Genomic DNA, 22,577 nt, shown 5'->3' with positions numbered 1-22,577 from the left:
TCACTAGTTTTTTCTGGGCTGCCCATAAACTCTTGATCTTGCCTTCTTTCCCCCTGGAGTCCCTAGTATTACAGGTATGCAATCTACCACATCTGGCTTGGCTCTCCACACATGGCTTGTAAATTGCTTTTAATACATTACAAGCTTTGCAACCTAGACATTTACTTAGGGGCAGTAGATGATAAATACATCTATTATTTAAAAAGTGAGTGATTCGGATTACAATTTTCGGTAATATGTACAGCATACATTAACAGAGACAGAGAAATCTATCTTTCACCATGACTGTGCACCAGGAAAGGGTTCAAATTTGGATAACTTTCACTGAGAGTCATTTACTTGAGTATTAGGTAAAAAGATTAAAATACAAGGTATCACTGCCAAGAAATACAAAAGGTATGAAAGTACTTCCTATCGAGACAAACTGGGAAAAAGTCTGACAGTTTCATGGATACCTGCAGAAGACAAATACTCCCAGGAGAGCCATTGTGAAGCTCCTACCTCATTTCAGGGCATGAGCTCCACCTTCTGGCCAGCTCCTCTTGCATGGCAGGTCCCGAGGGTCTCTCAGGATGCTGTCAAGTGGTCCAGAGAGAAAGTTCTGACCCCATGCGTTCACAGCCAAGGATTCTTAAATTTAGGAAACTCCAGACTTTTATTCGAAACTGCCAGAAAACCCACACAATCTTTGCCTGGGAAGAAGATTTTTACCAGGCAAACCTGTGTTCTGTCAGGAGAAAAAGTGTCTTTCATTTCTGTCTCTATGTAAACCTTCTGAAAAACACTATCAGAACCAGAAGTGTCAGTCTGGGCTCACATAGATGTACAGAAACATGAGAAACCTCACATAGATGGTTCTAGAAAAACACTACTACGTGCATTTCCATTTTCTCTTCTCCATCATCCATGTTAGGTCTAGCACTGAACTGCCTTTGTTTATGCATTTAAATTTAAGATCTTAGGGGCTCTAACAATATTAGTTTTGTAATTGTCATAGGACTGAAGATTTTCAGAATTGGTTTCACTGAAATGCTTTGGTATACTTTATAAGGTGACTATAATTTTATTGAAAAGTCACTTTTAACCATAAGACCACCTTCTAATCTTTTAAATGTTGTAAGGCATGAGAATTCAACAAACTACAAACAATAAATTGCAAGTGTTTATGTATAAACAAATAAGACTATAAACATAAGATCTTAATGTATCTACCTGTATTACTAAATATTTTATATTCCAATGTTGGAATCAACATCTTAAAAGTAATTACAAGAAGCCAGATGCTGGTGGCTCACATCCATAATTCTCAACTCAGCAGGTTGAGATCTGAGAATTATGGTTTGAAGCCAGCCTGGGCAGGAAAGTCTATGAGACTCTTATCTCCAGTTAACCACCAGAAAATTGGAAGTGACAGTGTGACTCAAAGAGGTAGAGTACTAGCCTTAGTGAAAATGTTCAGAGACAGTGCCCAGTTCCAGTCCCATAACAGACCAAATATATATATATGTGATTACAAGAGGTAATCATTGACTTGGACATTTTGATAGTTCATCTGCTAAAATTAGTTTTGACTAATTTTGAAACTAAGTAGTAGGAATATTTTACTTCCAAGTATACTGAATTGTTTCTATACAACAAAAGTCAATAAATTGTGAATTCCTGCTTATGATAAATGGGCCTTATGAATAAGCTACTCTGTTGAAGTATTGAAGATCAAAAACATTCTTTTTCTTCTTGAGATCTGAAACAAATCTGACAAGACAAAAGATTGAGGCAGTTGGAAGAACCCAAGTAAATTACGGATAAAATTATTATAAGAGAATATGGTTTGTGTTTCTGCGTGCACACCATCACTGCACCTCAGCAGTTGAAGTGTCTCCCATCATAGGACATATGTCCAAGTGTGCTAGTGGGTCAGGACAGAGAAGAGATAGGGACAAAGCCTGGGACTACTCAAAAGTATCACTTCCTCCATGTGGGAGTACAGCGCTACAATAAAAACAAAACAAAACATCCTGTCCACCTTACCGTCAATGTGTGAGCAGCCACCACCTTTAGGGAAAGGAATAGACAATCAAGTTTTTCCTTTTAATAAGTAGAGGGGTATGTGGCCCTGGGGGCACAAATATAAAAAGGTTAACTCCTTTCCATAGGTGGAATCGCTAAAGTGTACTCATTCAAGGTGCCTTCTGAACAAGCAACTGAAGTTCCAGGGGGCTAAGAGGTGACAAACCATATCCAAAATGTTAGATGTGTCTATTCTAAGGAATGAACAGGATACTACCTGGGCAAAAGAATGGGAGACGAAGGGCTGAAATCACTGCCCTCCATAGAACCAAACGGTTGTTTTCTCTCAGTTCTTTTCATAGTATTAGAGTTTGAACTCAGGACAACATACTTGCTAAGCAGAGGTGTTCTGCCACTAAAGTCATCCCTCCAGCCCTTTTTACTTCTGTGACTTCTCAGACAGTCTCAAGTTTTTCACCCAGGCTGATCTCAAACCATGATCCTTGTACCTGTGCTTCCATATAGCTAGGTTCATGGATGTATAACACTACATCCAGATTGTTGATTGGCATAGAAGTCCACAGGTTTTGACCAGGTTGGACTCAAAGTGATCCTTTAGATCTCGGCCTCCTTAATGGCTGGGTTTGCAAGCCATGAGTCACTATACCTGGCCAAACATTTTTTTTTCTCAAACCTTGATCTAGCTAATTCTAGCTTTTGCATATTGGTAAGAGAAGACCAGCCAACAATGTATTCTCCTTGTCTTTGTTCCTTTGGCCTAATCTAGGCATTGTCACACCGTAACAAAAGAAATTAGCCTGTTATACTAAACAACTCACTCCCCAACTACTCCAGCAGAGAAGCCCTGCTTTCTCATTCCTCCTCCTATTTTAGGGCAACATTTTAGTGCCTGTGCTTGCACTACAATGTGATCTATCTATCCTATATTGACTATTCTGACTGATGACGTTTGTCTTGAATCAATACGCAGTCTCTTTACCACTCTATCTTGGTTGATATCATGCGTCCATTAGGAATCCAATCCTTTTTCTTGAGATTTAGGAAATCATTAGTGATCCAATAGCATGTTTTATTAATTTTCTGGCACAAAACTCTAGTAATGGATGTTTCTGGGAACTTGGCCTTATCAGTTTTGCTTGTATGATGCAGAGCAAACAAATTCAGTTATAACAGCCATTTTCTTGTATATGTCTCAGTCATTCAGATTCCTTGAAGTGTCCTGCTTCCATGGTAAAAAGTTCTCTCAGGTGTCACTCTGGGGAAAATGTTTTGTAGTGGTTTCCACTGCTGTGGCTGATATCTGGTATGAACAACTGAAAAGGAGGAAGAGTTAATTTGCCTTCGATACTTGGCTTCAGAATTTTCAGTCCATGGTCTGCTGGTTCCACTGCTCCACTGCTTTGGACCATCCACAAAATGTGGTGGTGGTGGGAGGATGTGGAGGAGGTTACTGATGTCATGGCAGCCAAGAACAAAGAGACACGGTGAGGGGGAGGTAGAAGCTTGAGATAAGACATAACCCCTCCCCACTAAAGACACATCCCTAGGGATCTGCTTTAAATATGCAGCATCTCCAAAGGTCCCAACTACCTGTCAGTAGTCCTATCACATTATAATTTCATTGGTGGAATTTTTTCCACTGATTAAGTTACAACCCTCAAGATCCAATCATCTCTCAATTATTGGATCAGCTCTCAATAACCAAGCCTTCAATAGATGAATTTCAGGGAAGCCAGGGTGGTCCCTTCACATGCAAACCATAACAGATGTCAAAAGTAAAAAAAAAAAAAAAAAGTGAATATGTTGCCTTTAAAGCTATCTAATTATTCTTTCGTCACAAGAATTTTGGAGCTCTACCTTCACCAAAGTCAAAATTACATTTGTCTTGTCTCTGAACCCATTAGAAATGATTGTAGACAGTAAAATTTGCTGGCTCACCCTAATCCATCCATGTCAACTGCAGAGCTATTACTACGTTTTGTTCCCTGGCAGAAGCAGACAATTCACATCAAAGTACATTTTGACTGCTTAGATTTATGAATTTGCTTTAAAGATTTAACTATTTAATTGCTTAATGCAAATTGTTCTATAAAACCTGAGAGAAGGACCGGATACAAGAACTAGTTCAACTAGTTAACTAGACCATGTGAACAATGGAACAATGGCTTCCCTTTGAGCTATTCTCTTCCATATTTATGAATTCCTTTTTGCAGTTAGGATAATATGTGATTAGCATACGTAAAATTAGTCTTCCTAAAACAAAATTTCCATAACAAGTTATAATCTATAGTTGTACTTCATTCTCTAATCTTAAGTGTGGGTATTCAAAACATACTGAAGATGACCATTTATCCACTTCTATTCTTTGACATTGTTTACAGTGTGCCTTAAAGAGGACTATTGATGACTTAAAGTGAGAAAGGATTTTTATATTTCTTTTTTCATTTGCAGACATAATACACTCTGAACTTGTGTGTAAAAAGAATTTGTGAGAAACCACCATACTGTTTGCTAGAGTAGTTGAAAAAGCTTGTATTCCTATCAACAAGATAATAGAGTTTACTTTGGCTATTCTATCTGGTGTGAGGTAGAATCTCAGTGTGTTTTGAGTTGCATCTTCTTTATAGCCAGAGCATTTCTTTATGCTTCTAGTGTCATTTTTACTACTTTTTCTAAGTCTCTCTTTAAGTCATTAGCCCACTTATTAATTGGGTTGTTGTTTCTTTGAGGGTTTAATTTTTGAGGATTTAATTTTTTGAGCTCTGGATATTAGACTATTGTCTGTTGTAGCTGGTAAAAATCTTCTCTTATTCTGTTGATTTTCTATTTAGCATGATTACTCTATGACCCAGCAATTCTACTCCTGGACATTAGTCCAATAGAACATGAACAAGGTTATAGGCAAGCCATCAAAACAACCATTTTCATTGCAGCACTATTCATCATAGCCAAGATATGGAAGTAGCCCTCCAATGCCCCTCAACGAATGGATTATATACATACATATAGATGAGTGTGTATATATATATATATATATATATATATATATATATATATACATTGAAATTTCACTCATCTATTAAAAAATGACATTGTACCATTTGTAAGGAGATGTAAAGACTTGGAAAAAAATATTATGTGAAATAAGCCGGACGCAAAGATTGCATTGGTTCCCTCCATTTGTGGTAGATAGAATGTACCTATAAATCTGTTCGTAAACAGGTTGGACAGTATGCAATCAGTTACAATTAACAAGTATTAATAGATAACAGGGTTGGGTCAAAGAAGGGTATGTATATTGGAGAAAGTGACACTGGTCAGATCAAGACATGTTGTATTCATAAACTCCTTTGTTATATGGCACCTCCTTTGTACAACTACCTAAAGATAATTAACAAATAAAAAACTAATTTGAAGCACTGATATTCAATCTATACATAAGTAATTTTGAATGTCTCTGGTATCCCAAGCAGCACTATTCAAATTCATGACAAGACTTTTCCTTTGGGGCGTATCTTTTTATTTTTTTTGAAAATTCTATGACTTCAGGAGACTTGTCTTCCATTTTTAAAAGATTTGATTTAGACTGATGGTCCCTGGGCCTCTTTATCAGACATAAAGTCCATATTCTCTTAGTTGTGATGGACAATTTCCAAAAAGAAGCCTGGAGTAAATGTAGGAAAGCATTGAAGACAGACTTTAAGAACCCACTCTTGAGGAGAGAGGTTTAAAAATAGCCATATCAGCATATGACAGGAGAGAGGGCAGGCTAACTTTCTACCTTGCTAGCTTCTGTCACAGGCCCATTTACTTCAGTGAAATGACTTTTGAGTTTCTTTGCAGGGAGGAAGGGAAATTCTCCTTTCTTTTCTTCATTTATGGATCATTAGAATGTCAAGTGTACATTCAACATAAAGAATGCTTTGAAATAGAATCATCTTTATTCAAAAAGCATTAACTGTCATTTCTACATTGTAATCACTTTTGTCAATATTAAAACACAGATAACCAATGACAGGAGTAAAAATTACTCTTAAACTATTACTTGGACATAGAAATCTTTTAAAATATAATACATTTGGAGTTAATAATTAAATAAAAATTTTAATAAGTAGTATTTTTTGACTTTGAATAAACACAAAATGGAGAATTTCCCAATCTTGTTTTTCCTTAATAAGAGGATGTATTAGAACAGCGATAATGTGTAGGTATTTAAACATATTATAATCAAAAAGACAGTAAAAATAAAACAACAGTACTAACTCCTTAGGTATTTCACTGCTTCTCCATTTCATACTTTGAACTTATTTATGCTCAATTACACCTTATTATGAAGCATTCATTATGCAAATGAAGTAGGAATTCCTGATTTTCACAGAATTTTAAGTTATTTTACCACCTTATCGATACTGTAAGAAATTCTGTAGTAAGGTTGGCAGTTGCAGCTCTGATATCAGGTGCAATCTGGGTCTCCCAATATAGTTTCGGATACACAGTCGGCAAAGTTGGCAGAGAGAACTCGGGGTAGCTACGAGAGAAGACAGGAAGGTATTTGTTAATTCTAACCAAAACAAATTTTTATGTCATAAGATACATGAAATATAACGATAACAACAAAAACAAAACCATTATACTGTTTTGTTGGAAATTATTTTTATTTATTTTGGTCGGTCATGGGGCTTGAACTCTGAGCCTGGGTGCTGTCCCTCAGCTTTTCAGCTCAAGGCCAATGATTTACCACTTGAGCTACAGCACTATTTCCACTTTCCTGGTGGTTTGTTGGAGATAAGAGTCTCATGGACTTTCCTGCCTGGGCTGGTTTTGAACCGAGATCCTCAGCTCTTATCCTGAGTAGCTAGGATTACAAGTGTGAGCCACTGGTGCCCAGCAATGTAGTAAACTATTATAATGAATATACTAAGGAAGTTTACCTAAATACATTTGTATTACTTTGATTTATGAGGTCATACAACAAAGATGATTTCCATGCGAAATTGTTGTTGCATTAAAAAGCCTCAGAAATGCATACTGGCATAAAAAACCACAAGTAATGTGATTCACTGCAAAAAGTAGAAAATTCAAAATTATAGCTTTTCCTCAGATACAGATTTGATATTTAATCTTAAAAAATTTTTTGTTACAGCTGGTAAGGTGGCTCAGTGGTAGAGTGCTAGCCTTGCATGCATGAGGTCCTTGGTTCAATTCCTCAGCACCACATAAACAGAAAAAGCTGGAAGTGGCGCTGTGGCTCAAGTGGTAGAGTGCTAGTCTTGCGCTGAAGAGCTGAGGGACAGCACCAAGGCCCAGAGTTCAAGCCCCATGACCGACAAAATTGTTATAATCTCAGGACCAAGTTTAACAAATTATACTTAAAATTGATTTTTTTTTTCTGAAGTGAGACCATCTTTCCTTGTTACATGTCTGCAGCATTCTACAGGAAGCATACTCCCTGATAAAATGGAATATGTTCCCCAAAATAAGTTAACAGGCTTTTATATCAGAACAAGATAACATGCAGTGTCAAAACAAGCTGAATATCCTTCACCAAAGGGATATGAGTGGTTAGATATGGTGAAAATTAAAATGATGATGAATTTGTCTCTTTGTGGTAGTGGGTTTGAATTTATGACCTTTGTACTCTAAGTGTCATCTGCCACGCCATTTAAGCCCCATCCCAGCCCATTTTTGCTGCTTATTGGATAGGAGAACTCACTAACTTTTTTCTCCAGACTGGATTTGAAACATGATTCTCCTGATTTCTACCACCTGAGCACCTGGATTACAGGATGATGTCATTATAGATGAATTGCTTGGAAATAAATGTTGAAAAAGCTTCATGCAAGTTGCATGCCATTATTTTACATGTCCAAACACAGCCTTTCACTATGTCAGGCGAATTTACGTTTGTGATTATGAATGTGCCCATCTCTCCCCCTTACCTTCGTGTTGAAGTAGTATCCTTTCCATTGCACTGTTAGCTGTAGCTACATCAATAGGTCGCAGAAGCTCTGTGTTCTTGGCATTGATATCTGCTCCAAATTCCAGCAGTAAGTTTACAACTTCTGTACTAGACTGTTGAGCAGCAGCATGTAACGGAGTGTCCCAATACTTGCCTTTCTGAACATCAGCACCTACATTTCAATAGAGAGTGAAGGAAAGAAAATTACTAGATGAATTGGTTTCCTTTGTGGGGAGGTGATAGGGAAGGCAAATGAGAATAGATACGGAGGAACCTCTGTTTATAATGTCATTTGTTTTAGATGCATGTGTTATGCATTCCTCACGAATATACAAGATAAATATATTTAGATATATGTATAAATATTCAAACCTTATATTCAACTCTAAGGGCCTTATATATGCATATATCTAGATAAGAAGGTACACATATTTGTAATATTCTCAAATATTTCTCTGCATGCTTGAAAGAATTAAAAGGGATTTTTTATGTTAAGTAATCCCAATAGCAATCTTACTGATTGTCTAAACAGTTAATGATTCTGTTCACACACTCGTATATATTTTTCTTCATATGCAGTAGCTTTTAGTATTAATCAAGAGCTTATAATTTTTATTCTTTTCATTTAGTTCAAGGAAATAGAGATCTGAAGTTCCGTGGAAAACTCGAGTCAAGATATGAAATATGTAGGCATATATAGACATCCTGCCACCATTCTACTCGCATAATTGATACAAATGACTGTAGAAAGGCTTGCGTATTCAAGTGGAAAAGCATATCAACAATATTTGCAAGCAAGGTAAAACTAGAAGAAATTCTTACAATTTTATTAACAAACAGGGTCTGAAAATGTCAATCAATGCTGTATAAAAGGACTTTTTGATATTTTTGAACCCATTATAAATATTTTAGTAGAAAAATTAATATAACTTAGCAAAATAGTACAAAAACGATATTTGTTATTCCCAATTTAGAGGAGAAAATAACCTATCAACAATTACTAACCGAACTTGTGTTTAAGGCACTATATAGAACAAAAATGAAGTACTCATTCTGCTTAAAAGAACAAGAATTTCGGCTTATCCAAGGTAAGAGTTATATATAAAGAGATTACAGTAGAAATGCCTATCTGAATATACCAGCAATCAATTATCGTAAACAGTAAATACCATAGATATAATTTGTTTAAAATATGTATATTTTAGCATCTACTACATGAGAGAAAATTCTATGCTGCAAAGAAGAGGTAATAGGATGAGAACACTGGGTTGAGGACATAGTTCCCACCCTAAAGGAGCAGCAGATCCCAAGACAGGGGAAAGACTGCTATGATCTCAATTAATTTGGTAATATTTCTCAGTGACATTCATCTGAACCTTGAAGAGTGAGTTATTTCATGCAACTGGAAAAAGACTTAAAGTCATTTCAGTAAAATGGAACAAGAAGTCTGGGAAAGAACTTGTATTTTATTATACAAAGTGGGGTTCCACAGTTCATTTTATAACCAAATGTGTGTAAATGTGATGTGTACAAAATATAGATTATGTATCAATGAACTTTGATGTCTTCTAATAAAGAATGAGGTTCTATTTTAGTTAGATACCAATGTGCAAAAATGTAAAACATATTTAGTAATGAGTTATAATTTCCAAAGAAGCTTAAAGAAATAACTGCTAAAATATATGGACAGAGTGAAAGACGTTTTAAGGAAATATACCAGCATAAAGAAGCTTCCAGACGCAATGGAATTGCTGTGCCATACAAGCTACATAAAGAGGAGTGCCCAAATGAGGAATTTCTTGGTCAACATCTATGCCCCAGGATATCAGGATGTCTAGACATTCATGGTGACCTGTCAACACAGAGGAAAAATGAGGTTACTTTTACTTAATATCTACCTCCACATGCATCTCAACCACTACCTTGACCCCAATAGAATGTTATTCATGGAAAGATATGTGCAGTGCTGCATTTCCAGAATTTTTTCCCCTTTCTCTTAATCCCACAACCAAGGTACCTTTGTTGGCAGCCTCATGTGTAGGAGATGGAAGGCTGGACTCCAGCTGGGCTTTGGCTCCATATTCCAGAAGAAGTTCTGTGCAACTTGCACTGCCTTGTGAGCACGCATTGAACAACGGAGTCACCCCATCGATGGTAACTGCATTGACCTAAGTCAAACCCAAAATCTAATTATGAGACTCACAAGTCATGAATGAATAACCAAATTTATTCATGCATTTTCAAAAATTATGTGATCCATTCATTGGAAAAAATGTGTGGGATAAATATGACAAAGTCTATTTATCCCCTACACATCCATTAAATGGTTTTAAATTTTTAAGAAAAAAACCCAGAAATATGATATGGCAGATAATTCACAGGAATTGGGTATGCTGCTAGTGAAATTCATGAGTATGAAACAAGGACTTTCAACACTGAGGTACATTTCAGGAAGACAAGAAAATGTAATAATGATGAATTTTGATGAAGCCATTTTGCTGATGGTGAGTACTTACATTGTGAAATCAGTCATTCCATTTCTGAGAATTTAGCTAAGGAAAAAATCATCCCAAAGAGGAGAAAAGATTATAGGGCTAAAGGTCTTCATCTAGTGCTACTTTAGAGTCATGAAAGCAGAAAATAACCTAAATATTCCATATGCTTATGCAGCAGGTTACCAATTCATACCATCATAGGAAATCCCTTTCAGAGTGCCCTGAGGCAACTCAAGGCTTCATTTTTATGAGTATTTTGGAAAACAATTGAGAAAGAAAAAGGGAAAGTTTTATTTGAGTCTCTCAGTCAGTAGATATGAAACTATGAATGCTTGCAAAGGTGCTTACATTAGCTCCAGCTTCTAGAAGAGTTCTGGCACACGCGACATGATCTCCCAGGCAGGCTTCATGCAATGGGGTAATGTGGTCAATGGTCACTGCATTTACATTATAACCCTAAAGGCAACACAAAAGAGTTTTGGAAGGTGAGCACAAAAGTATAGCAAATCATCAGCACCAACATCATTTGGGAGTGCGATATTTTATTGTTTTATTGTAAAAGTGATATACAGAGGGGTTACTGTTGCAAAAATAAGGTTATGAGTACATTTCTTTTTGAAAAGTGTTACCTCCTCCCTCATTTGCTCCTGCTTCCCCCTCAACTTTCCTCCTACCACAAGTTGGAAAGTTCATTTCCAACATAGTGTCTATGAGTATCACCCTTGTCCCACCTTTTCTGTGATTCACCTCTTCTTACACAAATCAGATGAACTTACATACAAGACAAAGGATACAGAATGGTGCTAGCAAAATTGGTTTAACACCTGTAGAAAACTAAAGCTAGATCCTTATATATCATCCTGCACCAGAATCAACTTCAAATGGATAAAAGATTTCAAAGTCAAAGTAGAAACCCTGAAAACATCGCAGGAAGGAATGGGAGAAATTCTAAAGCTCCTTTGTACAGGCTGAAATTTTCTTAATAAAGACCCAGAAACACAATAAATCAAAGAAAGGTTGGACAAATAGGATTGCATGAAACTGCAAAGCTTCTGCATGGCAAAGGACATGCTAGCAAGATCAATAGAAAGCCCACGGATTGGGAGAAGATCTTCACTAGCCATACAATGGACAAGGGTCTCATATCTAAAATATATTTAGAACTTAAAAAATTAAATCCCCCAACAACATATCTCAAAGAAACATCTGCCCTATAAATAAGTGGGCCAAAGTCTTAAAGAGAAACTTCTCTGAAGAGGCAATAAAAATGGCCAATAGACACATGCTCAACTTCTCTAGCCATAAAGAAATGCATATCAAAACAATATTGAGATTCCACCTCACCCCAGTTACAATGTCTAAAATCAAGAAATCTAAAAACAGATGCTGGAGGGGATGTGGCCAAAGGGAACCCTACTGCATTGTTGGTAGGAGTGTAAACTTGTTCAACCGCTTTGGAAAGCAGTATAGAGGTTCCTCAAAAGACTCCACATAGAGCTCCCCTATGACCCAGCAATCCCAAATGGGATTGGGCATTTACCTAAATGATTACAAACAAGACCACACTAAAGCTACCAGCACAACTATGTTTATTGCAGCATTATTTACCATAACTAAGATATGAAACCAACCCAGATCCCCCTCAGTAGATGAATGGATCAAGAAAATGTTATACACACACACACACACACACACACACACACACACACACACACACACACACAATGGAATTCTATGCCTCCATCAGAAAGAATGGCATTGCCCCATTTTTCAGGAAATGAACTTAGAAAAAAATTATATTAAGTGAAGTAAGCCAGGCCCAAAGAAACATAGGTCCCATGGCTTCCCTTATTTGCAATAACTAGTGTATGTCTAGGACAGGCAGAAAAGATCCAAAAACTATGTATATATGACCATATAATATGATGTTAAGCAAAATGAACCCAAAAATAGGGATACAAATATTTTTTTCTTGCTTGCTATTGTTTTTAATGTATCTATAATGTTCTATGTGATTTTTTTTGTTTCTTTTGTATGTTCTTCCCCAGCGGTATAATCCCTGTTTTCACTGTATTTGATTTCGGTGCCCTGCACTTGTATATACATTTTTCTAATTTAGGGAAGGGGTGGGAAATAACAAAATGCTGAAATAAGGATACAGGTTGACCCATTGTAACAATGAGATGTACAAGACACTCTGGTGAAAATGAACTTTACAACTTCGGGGGTGGGGGAGAAGAGTTGGGGAAGTGGGGAGGGAAGGGTTGGTAGGATAAAAACAGAGGAGGAGGTAACAATGCTCAATAGGAAATGTACTACCTTACTCATGTAACTGTAACCCCTCTGTACAGTATTTTTACAATAAAAACATATAAAAACAAAAAAATCAAAAACAGTGACAACAGGACATAAGCCAAAAGAAAACAGAAAGAAAAAAAAGAAAGAATTGCAAATAGTACATTATAAAAACCCTTATTTCCATTTCTTAAAGAACATTTTGATAAACTTCATTTTATATGGTCATATGCACCTAGCTATTGAGCTATTGTAATCCTCTGCTAAGAATACTATAGACATATTCTAGTTATTACAAATAAGGGAAATCATGAAGCCTGTGTTTCTTTGGGTTTGGCTTGCTTTGCTTAAAAACTTTTTTCCAAGTCTTTCCATTTTCTTGCGAATGGGCAATGTCATTTTTTTCTGATAGAAGCGTAGAATTCCATTGTGTATATACATCACATTTTCTTCATCCAGTCATCATCCCGGTATCTGGGTTGATTCTGTATCTTAGGTATGGTAAATAATACTGCAATGAATAGGGTTGTGCTGGTTTAGTGTGGTTTTGTTTGTGTTCAATTTGGGTAAATGCCTACATATGGATTGCTGGGTCATAGGGGAACTCTATGTTTAGTCTGTTGAGGAACCTCCATGCTGCTTTCCACAGTAGTTGAACAAGTTTACATTCCCACCAACAGTGTAGCAGTGTTCTCTTTTGGCCATATCCCCATCAGCATTTGTTTTTATTAGGGAATGCTATTTTGAAGATCACAAAACCTCATGGAAACCAGTTTCCAGTTTACCAGGATGACCAATTTAAATACTAACAAAATCAGTTGTCAAAACTCCTTTGCCTTTCACAGTTGATCTTAGAAGTCATTTGTGAACTACGATAAACTATGTGAATTGTGCACTAGCCCTTTATGACTTCTGACTGTTTTGGTTTCCATTTAATATTTTCCTTCTTTCTTTTCTTTCTTTTCTTCGAGACTCAAGCAAATGCTATTTTATATTCAGAGCCATTGCTATCAAGCATTAATTTGCATGTGGTATTTGTCTTTCTATGTCTGAATCATTTCATTTAGTATCCTCCAATTCCATACTTTTTATGAAGAATATTCCCTTGTGTTTAGAGACCACATTTTATCCATTCATGGCTAAAGGATACCCTGATTGATTCCATGTTGGTCAGTATGAATAGTGTTGCGATAGTTACAGCAGTATAAGTATTTCTTTGATACGCTGATTTCATTTGTTCTGAAACTGGACGTCTCCAGACTTAAAATAATGTTAAGGAGATGAACATATTAATTATCCTGATTTAGTCATGTCCTAATGTGTATATGTATCAGAGTATCAAGAACATTCCATAAATATGTGCATAAACATTGTTAGTAAACAATTACAAAATTGGTTTAAGGAGATAGAAGCATTAACCACCTCGATTTGATCATTATACTTTGTACATATGAATTAAATAATCATGTTCTAACCCATAAATATGTAAATCTCATATAAATAATTCTGTTATTTTTTTATTCAAGTACTGTAATACCTTGGCCTAGAATGTGTTAAATATTTCGTTCAAGTAACAGTTGAGGGTATATGTTCTTTAACTTTTACTTTGTTAATTTTCATTTATTATTTATTGGTGAAACTAAAGACTATGTAGAGTCTGAACCAGACTAAAATAAATAAACAATATTAGGATATAAGATCTTTTGCCTTCTTGATATCACTAGTAATTCATTAGTTGACAATCATCTGAAGTACTGTTACTGGAAGAATCTCAAGGCCAAATAGTCTCATGGCCAAATAGTAATCTGAAAGATTACTAATACTGGAACACACATGAAGTATCATAAAAATGAAACTCCCACAATTTTATGACGATTAAGTGGAAAATTTTAAGATCCCTTCAATGTCTTTCTAAAAGTTTCAAGTTCTTAGTCAGTAGTCCAGTTTGGAGTGCTGCCTCTGACTGCTGCTCACTAGAGAGACCAGATGACAGGGTCAGAAGGCACTGGGTGAGCCTCTCACTGTTTTTGGCCGGCCAGCTGGTGAAGCATGGATACACATTGAGAAATACCTTGGAACTGCTCTCCTCTCAAAGAACTGCTTGACCCTATCTGAAGGATTACCCCCTCGAAATTACTGACCTTTTTTTATAGGGTTTCATTTTCCCCATCATCAAGTGATGAGCAAAAGAGTCACATGGTTGTCACAGAACTGGACATTCCCATGGAGACATCTCATACCCATCTTCATTTTACAGATGAGAAAATGGAGCTCAGATAGGGCTGTTAGCTCCCTTAAATGCCAGTTTGGGGGCCCAGGTGTCTGGACTCCCAGACAGGACTGTTCAAATGACCACAAGACCATCCCTTTCTCATTCATGGAAAATTCAATTCTCATTGATACTGCAAGGTAAAAACTGTTGTAACTTCCCGAACTGGGTGTACATTTGAATCAGGCTGAAACCTTAAAAAACAAACTACACAGCCCAGAATATTTACAGTTTCAGGAAGGAATTGCTATATTGTTTTGTTTTTAAATCTTTTCCTCTGCTTTATCTGGAGAGCAAGTAAATTCTATTGCCCACATTGTTTACATTTACAGATTACCATAATTTAAACTTTTCACCATGGGTCTGATTACCCTTCCTTTTTTTTGACTATTATGTAACTGAACTAAATCTTCAGTTATTTGCACACATTGTATGGAGGTATGCATATTCAAAATGCTTAATAAATAATCCCCAAATCCAATTACTAGTTGCTTAAATATGTGTATCATTGAACAAATATATTCAAAACACTCAGGCCAAAGATCATAACAAAATAGTCATAAAGGATATTCAAAAGCAAACCAGAAACTACTGACTTGCCTGAACTGTATTAAAATGAGAAGGCTGTAGTAAAATGCAAACAATCTTGCTATTTTTAAAGTGGTTGGTTTTGACAGTGCTCCATGGTCATCGAAAAATGGGTGTGTTGTGAGCGATAACATGTAATATTTTTACCTGTGATAATAATGTCCTTAGAGCAAGAAGACGCCCTTGACTTGCAGCTTCGTGTAGTGGTGATCGATCTGCCCAGGAACCTGTCAAAATAAGAAAAAGAAACAGAAAAATGCGAGTCAAAGAAATCCCTCACAGGCTCAATTACTCTGTGACATACATGATTCACATGCAACATTCAATGAGATGCCTGAAATACTTGAATTCCACACGCTAGGACATTTTCTTCTTACCTGAAGGCAAGGTAAGAAGGTCTCTAATGCATGTTCTAGAACTCCACTAGACTCAATGTACCCACTAAATTCCTCCAAAGAGGAGAAAGATTATGATGAACACATGGCCCCAAGTGGGGGAAACAAAACAATCTTATATTTATATACAACCAGAAAAAATGTAAATTGTTTTGGCATTGATAGCAACCAAAACAGTCACTTCTCCATCTTACTGGCCTGCTCTGTTGTCCTTCTGATCCCATGCCTCCGATTATTAGTCAGTAAAACTCTGTGCCATACTAGGAGGGCATTGGTATTCAACCCCCGACCAACTGTGTTCTGGTGATTCTGGCCTCTCAGGATCTCGTCCCCCAAGTTTTCCTGCACCTCTCCCATGAGAAGAATCAGTCCTGTAACATGAAGCCACTTTTCCTTCTCTTCCTCTGTCTTCCTTGGTGCCCAGATACCACCAGAAGCACACAATCCTCTTCCATCTCTCACTTTACAGCCACCTGGGTGAATACAATTCTGGGTGTACAGTGATTTTTTTCTTTCATTTCAATTCAGTATTATGGATACAGTGAGATAGTATTCGACGTTTTAAGATGATTAAGAAAGCAGAGCTAGATGTCTGTGGCTCATAGCTATAATCTTAGCTGCGATCTGAGGTCCCATGGTTTCCCTTATTTGCAATAAGAAACAATAACGGGCAGGAAAGTCTCTGAGACCATTTTCTCTAATTAACCACCTAGAAGCTAGAAGTGGAGTTGTTGCTCAAGCACTAGCCTTGTGCAAAAAAGAGCTCATGGACAGCACATAAGCCCTGAAAGAAAGAGAGACAGAGAGAGAGAGAGAGAGAGAGAGAGAGAGAGAGGAGAGAGAGAGAGAGAGAGAGAGAGAGAGAAGAAGGAAGGAAGAAAGGAAGGAAGGAAGGAAAGCAGGCAGGCAGGCAGGCAGGCAGACTATGTTCACCAGAAAAAAATAATGTCACTTCAAGGACACGGTTAAGTAAAAATAACCCTCACTAGAGAGAAAATCTTCTCAATGTAATATGATAATGGTTGTCAATATCTATTTTGTCTTTGACTACTTTCTCTCTCTTTAAATAAAATAACAATGTATTTTTAAAAATGCTGATCCTAACACAATGGAAATGAATTCACTTAGCTATTAATGAGAAACATAAGCTTCGTGAAAAGTCTGTCTCAAACTTGTTTAATGATTTAGGAAATATAGTTGCATGAATGCTGTGTTTTAGAAACCATCTCATTAGTGTGTGATTTTATCTGTGATGCCATATATGGTCTTACTAGAGTTTTCTATCACACCATGAGTGAACTGCCACTCCTCAATTTTTTATGCCTAATTATACAATAGCCCTTGATTGAAAATGCAACACTAAGGGCCAGGAGGCCAGAGAATGTTTTTACCATTGATGCATGAGCAATAATTACAGTAGCTATGCTGGACAGAATTTACTTTATCCATTGTAATAGGTAAGTCCTATGTACAGGTCTATTTAATTCTCATAACAATGATATGAAGGATGTACAAATCTGGGGAAATGAAACTTAGAAAAAAAAAGAAGCAACTTAGAGGAATATGTAGTCCAAATGCCTAGAGTTTGCTTCTAACCACAATCCAAACAGTACTGCCTTCCTTGATTTGCTTATTGACATACATAGAGTGATATTCGGCAGAGAAGAAATTCTCCTGCCTCCAATATCTTCCTTCAAATGCTGATGGTATGAGTTTTATGGAAAAAAAGTATCAGAATGTTCAGCCAATACTATGGGGTGACAGTTAATTTCTGGGAGTATGGGTCAGAAACAGCATTATTCTAAATTCTTGGAGTCTTTCTGTGTCAGAAAATTAATAAGGATTACACTTCACTGATGTCCTAAACAAAGACAATTTAATAATTTTAACTTTTGCCATCTACATCTTTGGATCTAATAAGTAAGGAAACATTGTTCAGAATTCCACCCCCCTCTCCAGGGTGATTGCTTTACGATGTCTTTTCACAAGATTTTATTCAGTTCTTCCTTTAACTGTAAGTACATTGAAAGTTGTTTCACAGTTACTTTCTGTTTTCCAGAATTTCTTAAATCAATGCAGAAAATTGGTTTCAGCCATTGAAGTTAAGATGGGTTCTATCACAGGGGTCAAATGGGTCAGAGAGGATCAACTCATAAGCCTCTCTCCTCCTCTCCTCCCCTCCCCTCTCCTCCCCTCCCCTCCCCTCCCCTCCCCTCTCCTCTGCCCCCCCTTCCTCTCTTCTTGCCAGAAGTTCAGAGCACTATCACAGCAAGTCTCAGCATTAAGAAAAATGAATTATTGATAAATCCAACTAAATAAAAAATGCCCTTAGTCCTCACCAGACTGGTCATAACGACTAAGTGTAAGTTTTAATCCACCCAGAGATCCTTAGAAGGAGGCACAACTATTACCCTTATTTTCCCAGCTAGGAAACTGTGACTCAAGAGACTAAGAAATTCACCCAAGATCCAAAGTGTCTTGTTATAGATATAAAACCCAAACTGCACCCTCTTTAAGTTCAGAGACAACACCTTTAACTCTGTGTAATCCAGTTTCTGTGGAAACTTTTGTTGTTCTAAGTTATTTCACTGGTCTATTTTTCTTTTAATATCTCTATAAAAATAAAAACCCTCTAATACAAACAGCTATCTTATTTTATTTTATCCTTAGCAAAATTTGTAGGATGCTGCTTTGATAAGAGGCTTACAGACACAGGAGATGGTAAAAATGTACAGAAAAGTCAAACCAGAGAACAAAAAGTGACAAATTATTCTACATTACTGTTAATTTGAGCTTTTTCTAATACTGGGTCTATTTCTTACATACTCAGGAACTTTGATTCTATTCTGCCTTTATTAATCAGATCATGAAATTTTAAAATACAGCCTGCTTCATTCAAAGTCCTTTTCATTAGATTGTTTTTTCAATCTTGTAATTTCAGGAAAAAAGGCCAATGAAAATTAAGACTTATCACATCTTTATAGGAAGAAAAATAAAGCACCTCCCTAAGAATAGCGTAGAAATGGTACAATTTTTATCCACATGCTTATCATTAGTCACACAGAAATGATGATCATGGTTTTAAATTTGAAGCACTGTAAGTCTGTAATAAAGTCAACTATATTTCCTTTATAGATTGATAAATACATACTTTATAAAGCATTTTTAGCTTATCTAGAAGTGTTCATTTCACTTGTTTACAAAATAGTAAATCAAATATCCACTTCTTTGATTTTTCCACTATTAGAATTTTTGTATGTTACTTCTTTGTAATATGCATAGTTTTGTTATATATTTAAAGGTCAATTTTAATAATGTACAGTAATAAATATTGGTGGAACAAAATTTGGTGACAAATCAATAATTTATAAGAGATTAGAGCCTGATGTTTTTACTAATTAAAATGCAAAATTCACCATTATAAACAAAATTCTCTGGGGGAAAATGATCAAGAGATGAGTTAGCTTCTAAGATAAAATTTGACCAAATCATCCATACTCCTTTGAAGAAACTTGAGTGTGGATTAAAACTCTAGACTCCAGAACATGTGTCAATATTCAGTGTAAATATTTAAGCAACAGAACAGAAAACTCATATTAGTTTTCCAAATAGTTTGCAAATGTGAAACCATGATGTTCAGCTTAATCAGCAGAGAAATGGAAAATTAGTCAAATCTTTATCAATCAATGCTCAACCATATGCTCAAATTTAAGCCATCACTTGTAATTTTCATAAATCATCTGGATCTTCCATCTTATGTGATATAATAAAATGTTGCAGTAAATTCATTTCTGAAGAAATATGCAGGATTTTAGGGTGCTGAATCATTTCTGCAGTCTACCTTTCCATCATCACTAGCTAGCACAATAGTCAGATGGGATTGGTCTTTGCCAATCACAAGCAATAGCCTTTTGGATTCATTTTGGATTTATTTTGTTCTACTATTATCTGAGGCTGCCTTATATTAGATCTTCTTATATTCCTCCCAGCCAGCTCCTCTCCTTTGCATCAAAGTGTTCTCAATTAGTCTTTTGAAAAATTTTAGCAAGTCATGTCTTACTGTTCACAGAGAGAGAGACAGAGACAGAGACAGAAACTAAGAGAGACAAAGAGGGATTCACAAAAATAGTTACACAAGGACCAAAATTAAGAATTGCTGGAGGAGAATGAAGGAAGTTAAGACATTGATGAAGATGTACAACTACTTAAGAATAGTTTGTTTGTTTTTTTTAACTGCTGTTATATTTTCTTCCTGCAGTAACAAGAAATAAACCAATCTTTTGAAGGAGTAATTTGTAGAAGGGGCACACTTCCAAATAAAAACAATCTTCTGTTTTGAATTCTGCTTTCTTAACTTGAACCTCACCTCATTTACTTCCGATAATTTCTTGGAATTTTATAACTCATCTTTGTAACATGTGAGGATTAAAAGATACTAGATAATGTTCTGTTTTCTAGTTAAGTTTTTCTCCTTTCCTGTTTCTCCCAAATCAAACCTGAAAATTAGCAACTACAAATGACTTTTTTTAATGTCTAACAATAAACTTCTTACCTTTATGATAGCTGTTTTACATCTGATTTATAAACTTTCTTAAGATCAAACAAAATATAAATACCTCAAGATAATACACAGCTACAAGATTATGCCCCCGAACCACTGTTTAGCAGCTGTGTAATCTTGTTAGAATTTGAGTATCTAGAATAAAAGCAATAAAACCACTTCTCTAAAAATACATGTTTTCAATTTAACTCATTAGAATAAATTATTCAGAGTGAAATTGTTTTACAAACTATCTAACTTTGATCATGCTGATCAAATGCGTACTGTTCCAGACTGTGCAGCTTTGCAGGAGGTAACTGTGCCTATATTTAGAAATGGAACCAGTTTTCCAGATATCTGGTAGATTATTTACAGGGCGAAAGCCTGCCTTGTCTTGTAAACAACACATTGCTAGAACTAAAAGCAATCACAGTTTTATCCATATAGATAGATAGATAGATAGATAGATAGATAGATAGATAGATAGATAGATAGATAGATAAAGTTTTGTAAAGATCTGTATCATACCTAAATCGCCATCTCCCCAGGGCACTTCAAGCCAGCCACTGCTGAGATAAACCCGACTCATATCTTTTTGTTTTTTAGTCAGTGTAAGCTGGGGGGTGGGGGAACCCTCACTGGTCACTTGCTAGTTCTTTTGGCCATTTTAGGAAGCCCTCCACTCCCTGTAATATGACCGTTCACCTCCACAAAGAAAAGGAGCTTTTGGAAATCTGATCCACTTTCAGAATCACCTTTAAAAAAAAATTGATTGCTCCTATTTATTTGAAAATAGGATCATCCTAGCTTATTTTTTCTTCTTATACTCTATGCTCTATAGTGAAATAAAGACATTATAATTTGACCTATGTCTCTGGCTATGATGAGACCATTTATTATACAGAGTTTGTCTGTTCCCAATCTTAGTGCATCAGTGAAATGAAATGTAGAAAATTCACTTAACAGTGGTGTTGAGACCCCAAAGGATCTGCTCAAACACATTTTTCTTTACTATTCTCCAAATGAGAAGTACACACAGAACTGTAACGAGTTGAGAACAAGTGACATTTTCATACAACATTTTTCCTTTATTAATACATTTAATGCATTTAAAGCTTTCCTAGATATAAAAATTTAAATCAACCATTTGCTTCAATGCAGGGCCCTTAGATTCCACAAACCCTTTGCAAGACTCTATCTAATTTTGGATCTTATTTTTTAAAAGGCTTCTCCCAAATGTGTTTTGTATCATATGAAAAAATTTAGCCCATATTTACACACAAGTTTAAAAGTAGGTTAAGTCACCAGGCATTTGCTGGATTTTGTTTATGTGCTTTCAGACAAAAGACTAAAAAACAAAGAATAACAGGAATTCTTGAGACCAAGCCTAATAAGAAAGAAATGATATTTTGTAAAAATCCAGGGTCTTCAAGGATTGAGACTGCCCTGTCTTATTATTCTCAACCTCTCTCTCTGAAAAGCTCTTCAGAATCGTGGTAGTCAAGATCTGAAACCAGGAAACCTTAAGTATATAAAACTAGTGCATGTGGGATTTTTTGATGTTGTTTTGTATTTTTTGGCATTTTTTTGTGAAAAGGAAAGTTCTCTTCATATACTCTCTGAAGCCTTATGATCTCAAGCTCAGCTTTTGCATCTATACTCACTCTTGAGATCCTTACTAGTTCCCTGGATATAAATATTATCTACATGTTGGTTTTGTATGTCAATACCAATACTCTCCTCTAAATACAAGACTTTCATTTCCACCTGGCTAGCAAATTTCTCCACTTGAACATCTAGGTAGCAATTGGATTTAACATGTCCAAAACTGAACTCTAGACTTGCTCTTTCTAAAACCTCCCTCTCAGAAAATAACAATTCAGTAAATGATAATTCATCCAGTTGTTTCAAAGTTGCTTCTTGGGACTGGGAAGGTGGCTCAGTGGTAAAGTGTTGCTTTGCATGCATGAAGCCCTGGGTTCGAATCCTCAGCACTACATAAGCAAAA

General features: G+C 36.0%; 1 protein-coding gene across 1 annotated transcript in view; it reads right to left on the bottom strand.

Moving 5' to 3' along the window:
* Nucleotides 1-6,303: 6,303 nt before the first annotated feature.
* Nucleotides 6,304-22,577, bottom strand: part of Asb5 (ankyrin repeat and SOCS box containing 5) — a 61,397-nt gene continuing 45,123 nt past the window's right edge. The window contains exons 3-8 of the mRNA XM_042701477.1: nucleotides 15,782-15,861; nucleotides 10,831-10,938; nucleotides 10,005-10,155; nucleotides 9,705-9,839; nucleotides 7,968-8,159; nucleotides 6,304-6,556 (exon numbers count right to left, since the gene is read on the bottom strand). Coding sequence (XP_042557411.1) covers nucleotides 6,429-6,556; nucleotides 7,968-8,159; nucleotides 9,705-9,839; nucleotides 10,005-10,155; nucleotides 10,831-10,938; nucleotides 15,782-15,861 — 794 coding nt within the window. The 3' untranslated portion in view covers nucleotides 6,304-6,428. The remainder of the gene's footprint in view (nucleotides 6,557-7,967; nucleotides 8,160-9,704; nucleotides 9,840-10,004; nucleotides 10,156-10,830; nucleotides 10,939-15,781; nucleotides 15,862-22,577) is intronic.

Source organism: Dipodomys spectabilis, unplaced genomic scaffold, assembly GCF_019054845.1.
Source record: "Dipodomys spectabilis isolate Male_0828 unplaced genomic scaffold, ASM1905484v1 ptg000009l, whole genome shotgun sequence".
Taxonomy (NCBI): domain Eukaryota; kingdom Metazoa; phylum Chordata; class Mammalia; order Rodentia; family Heteromyidae; genus Dipodomys; species Dipodomys spectabilis.
The sequence above is the reverse complement of the archived record's forward strand: the minus strand, read 5'-3'. Positions and strand labels throughout refer to the sequence as shown.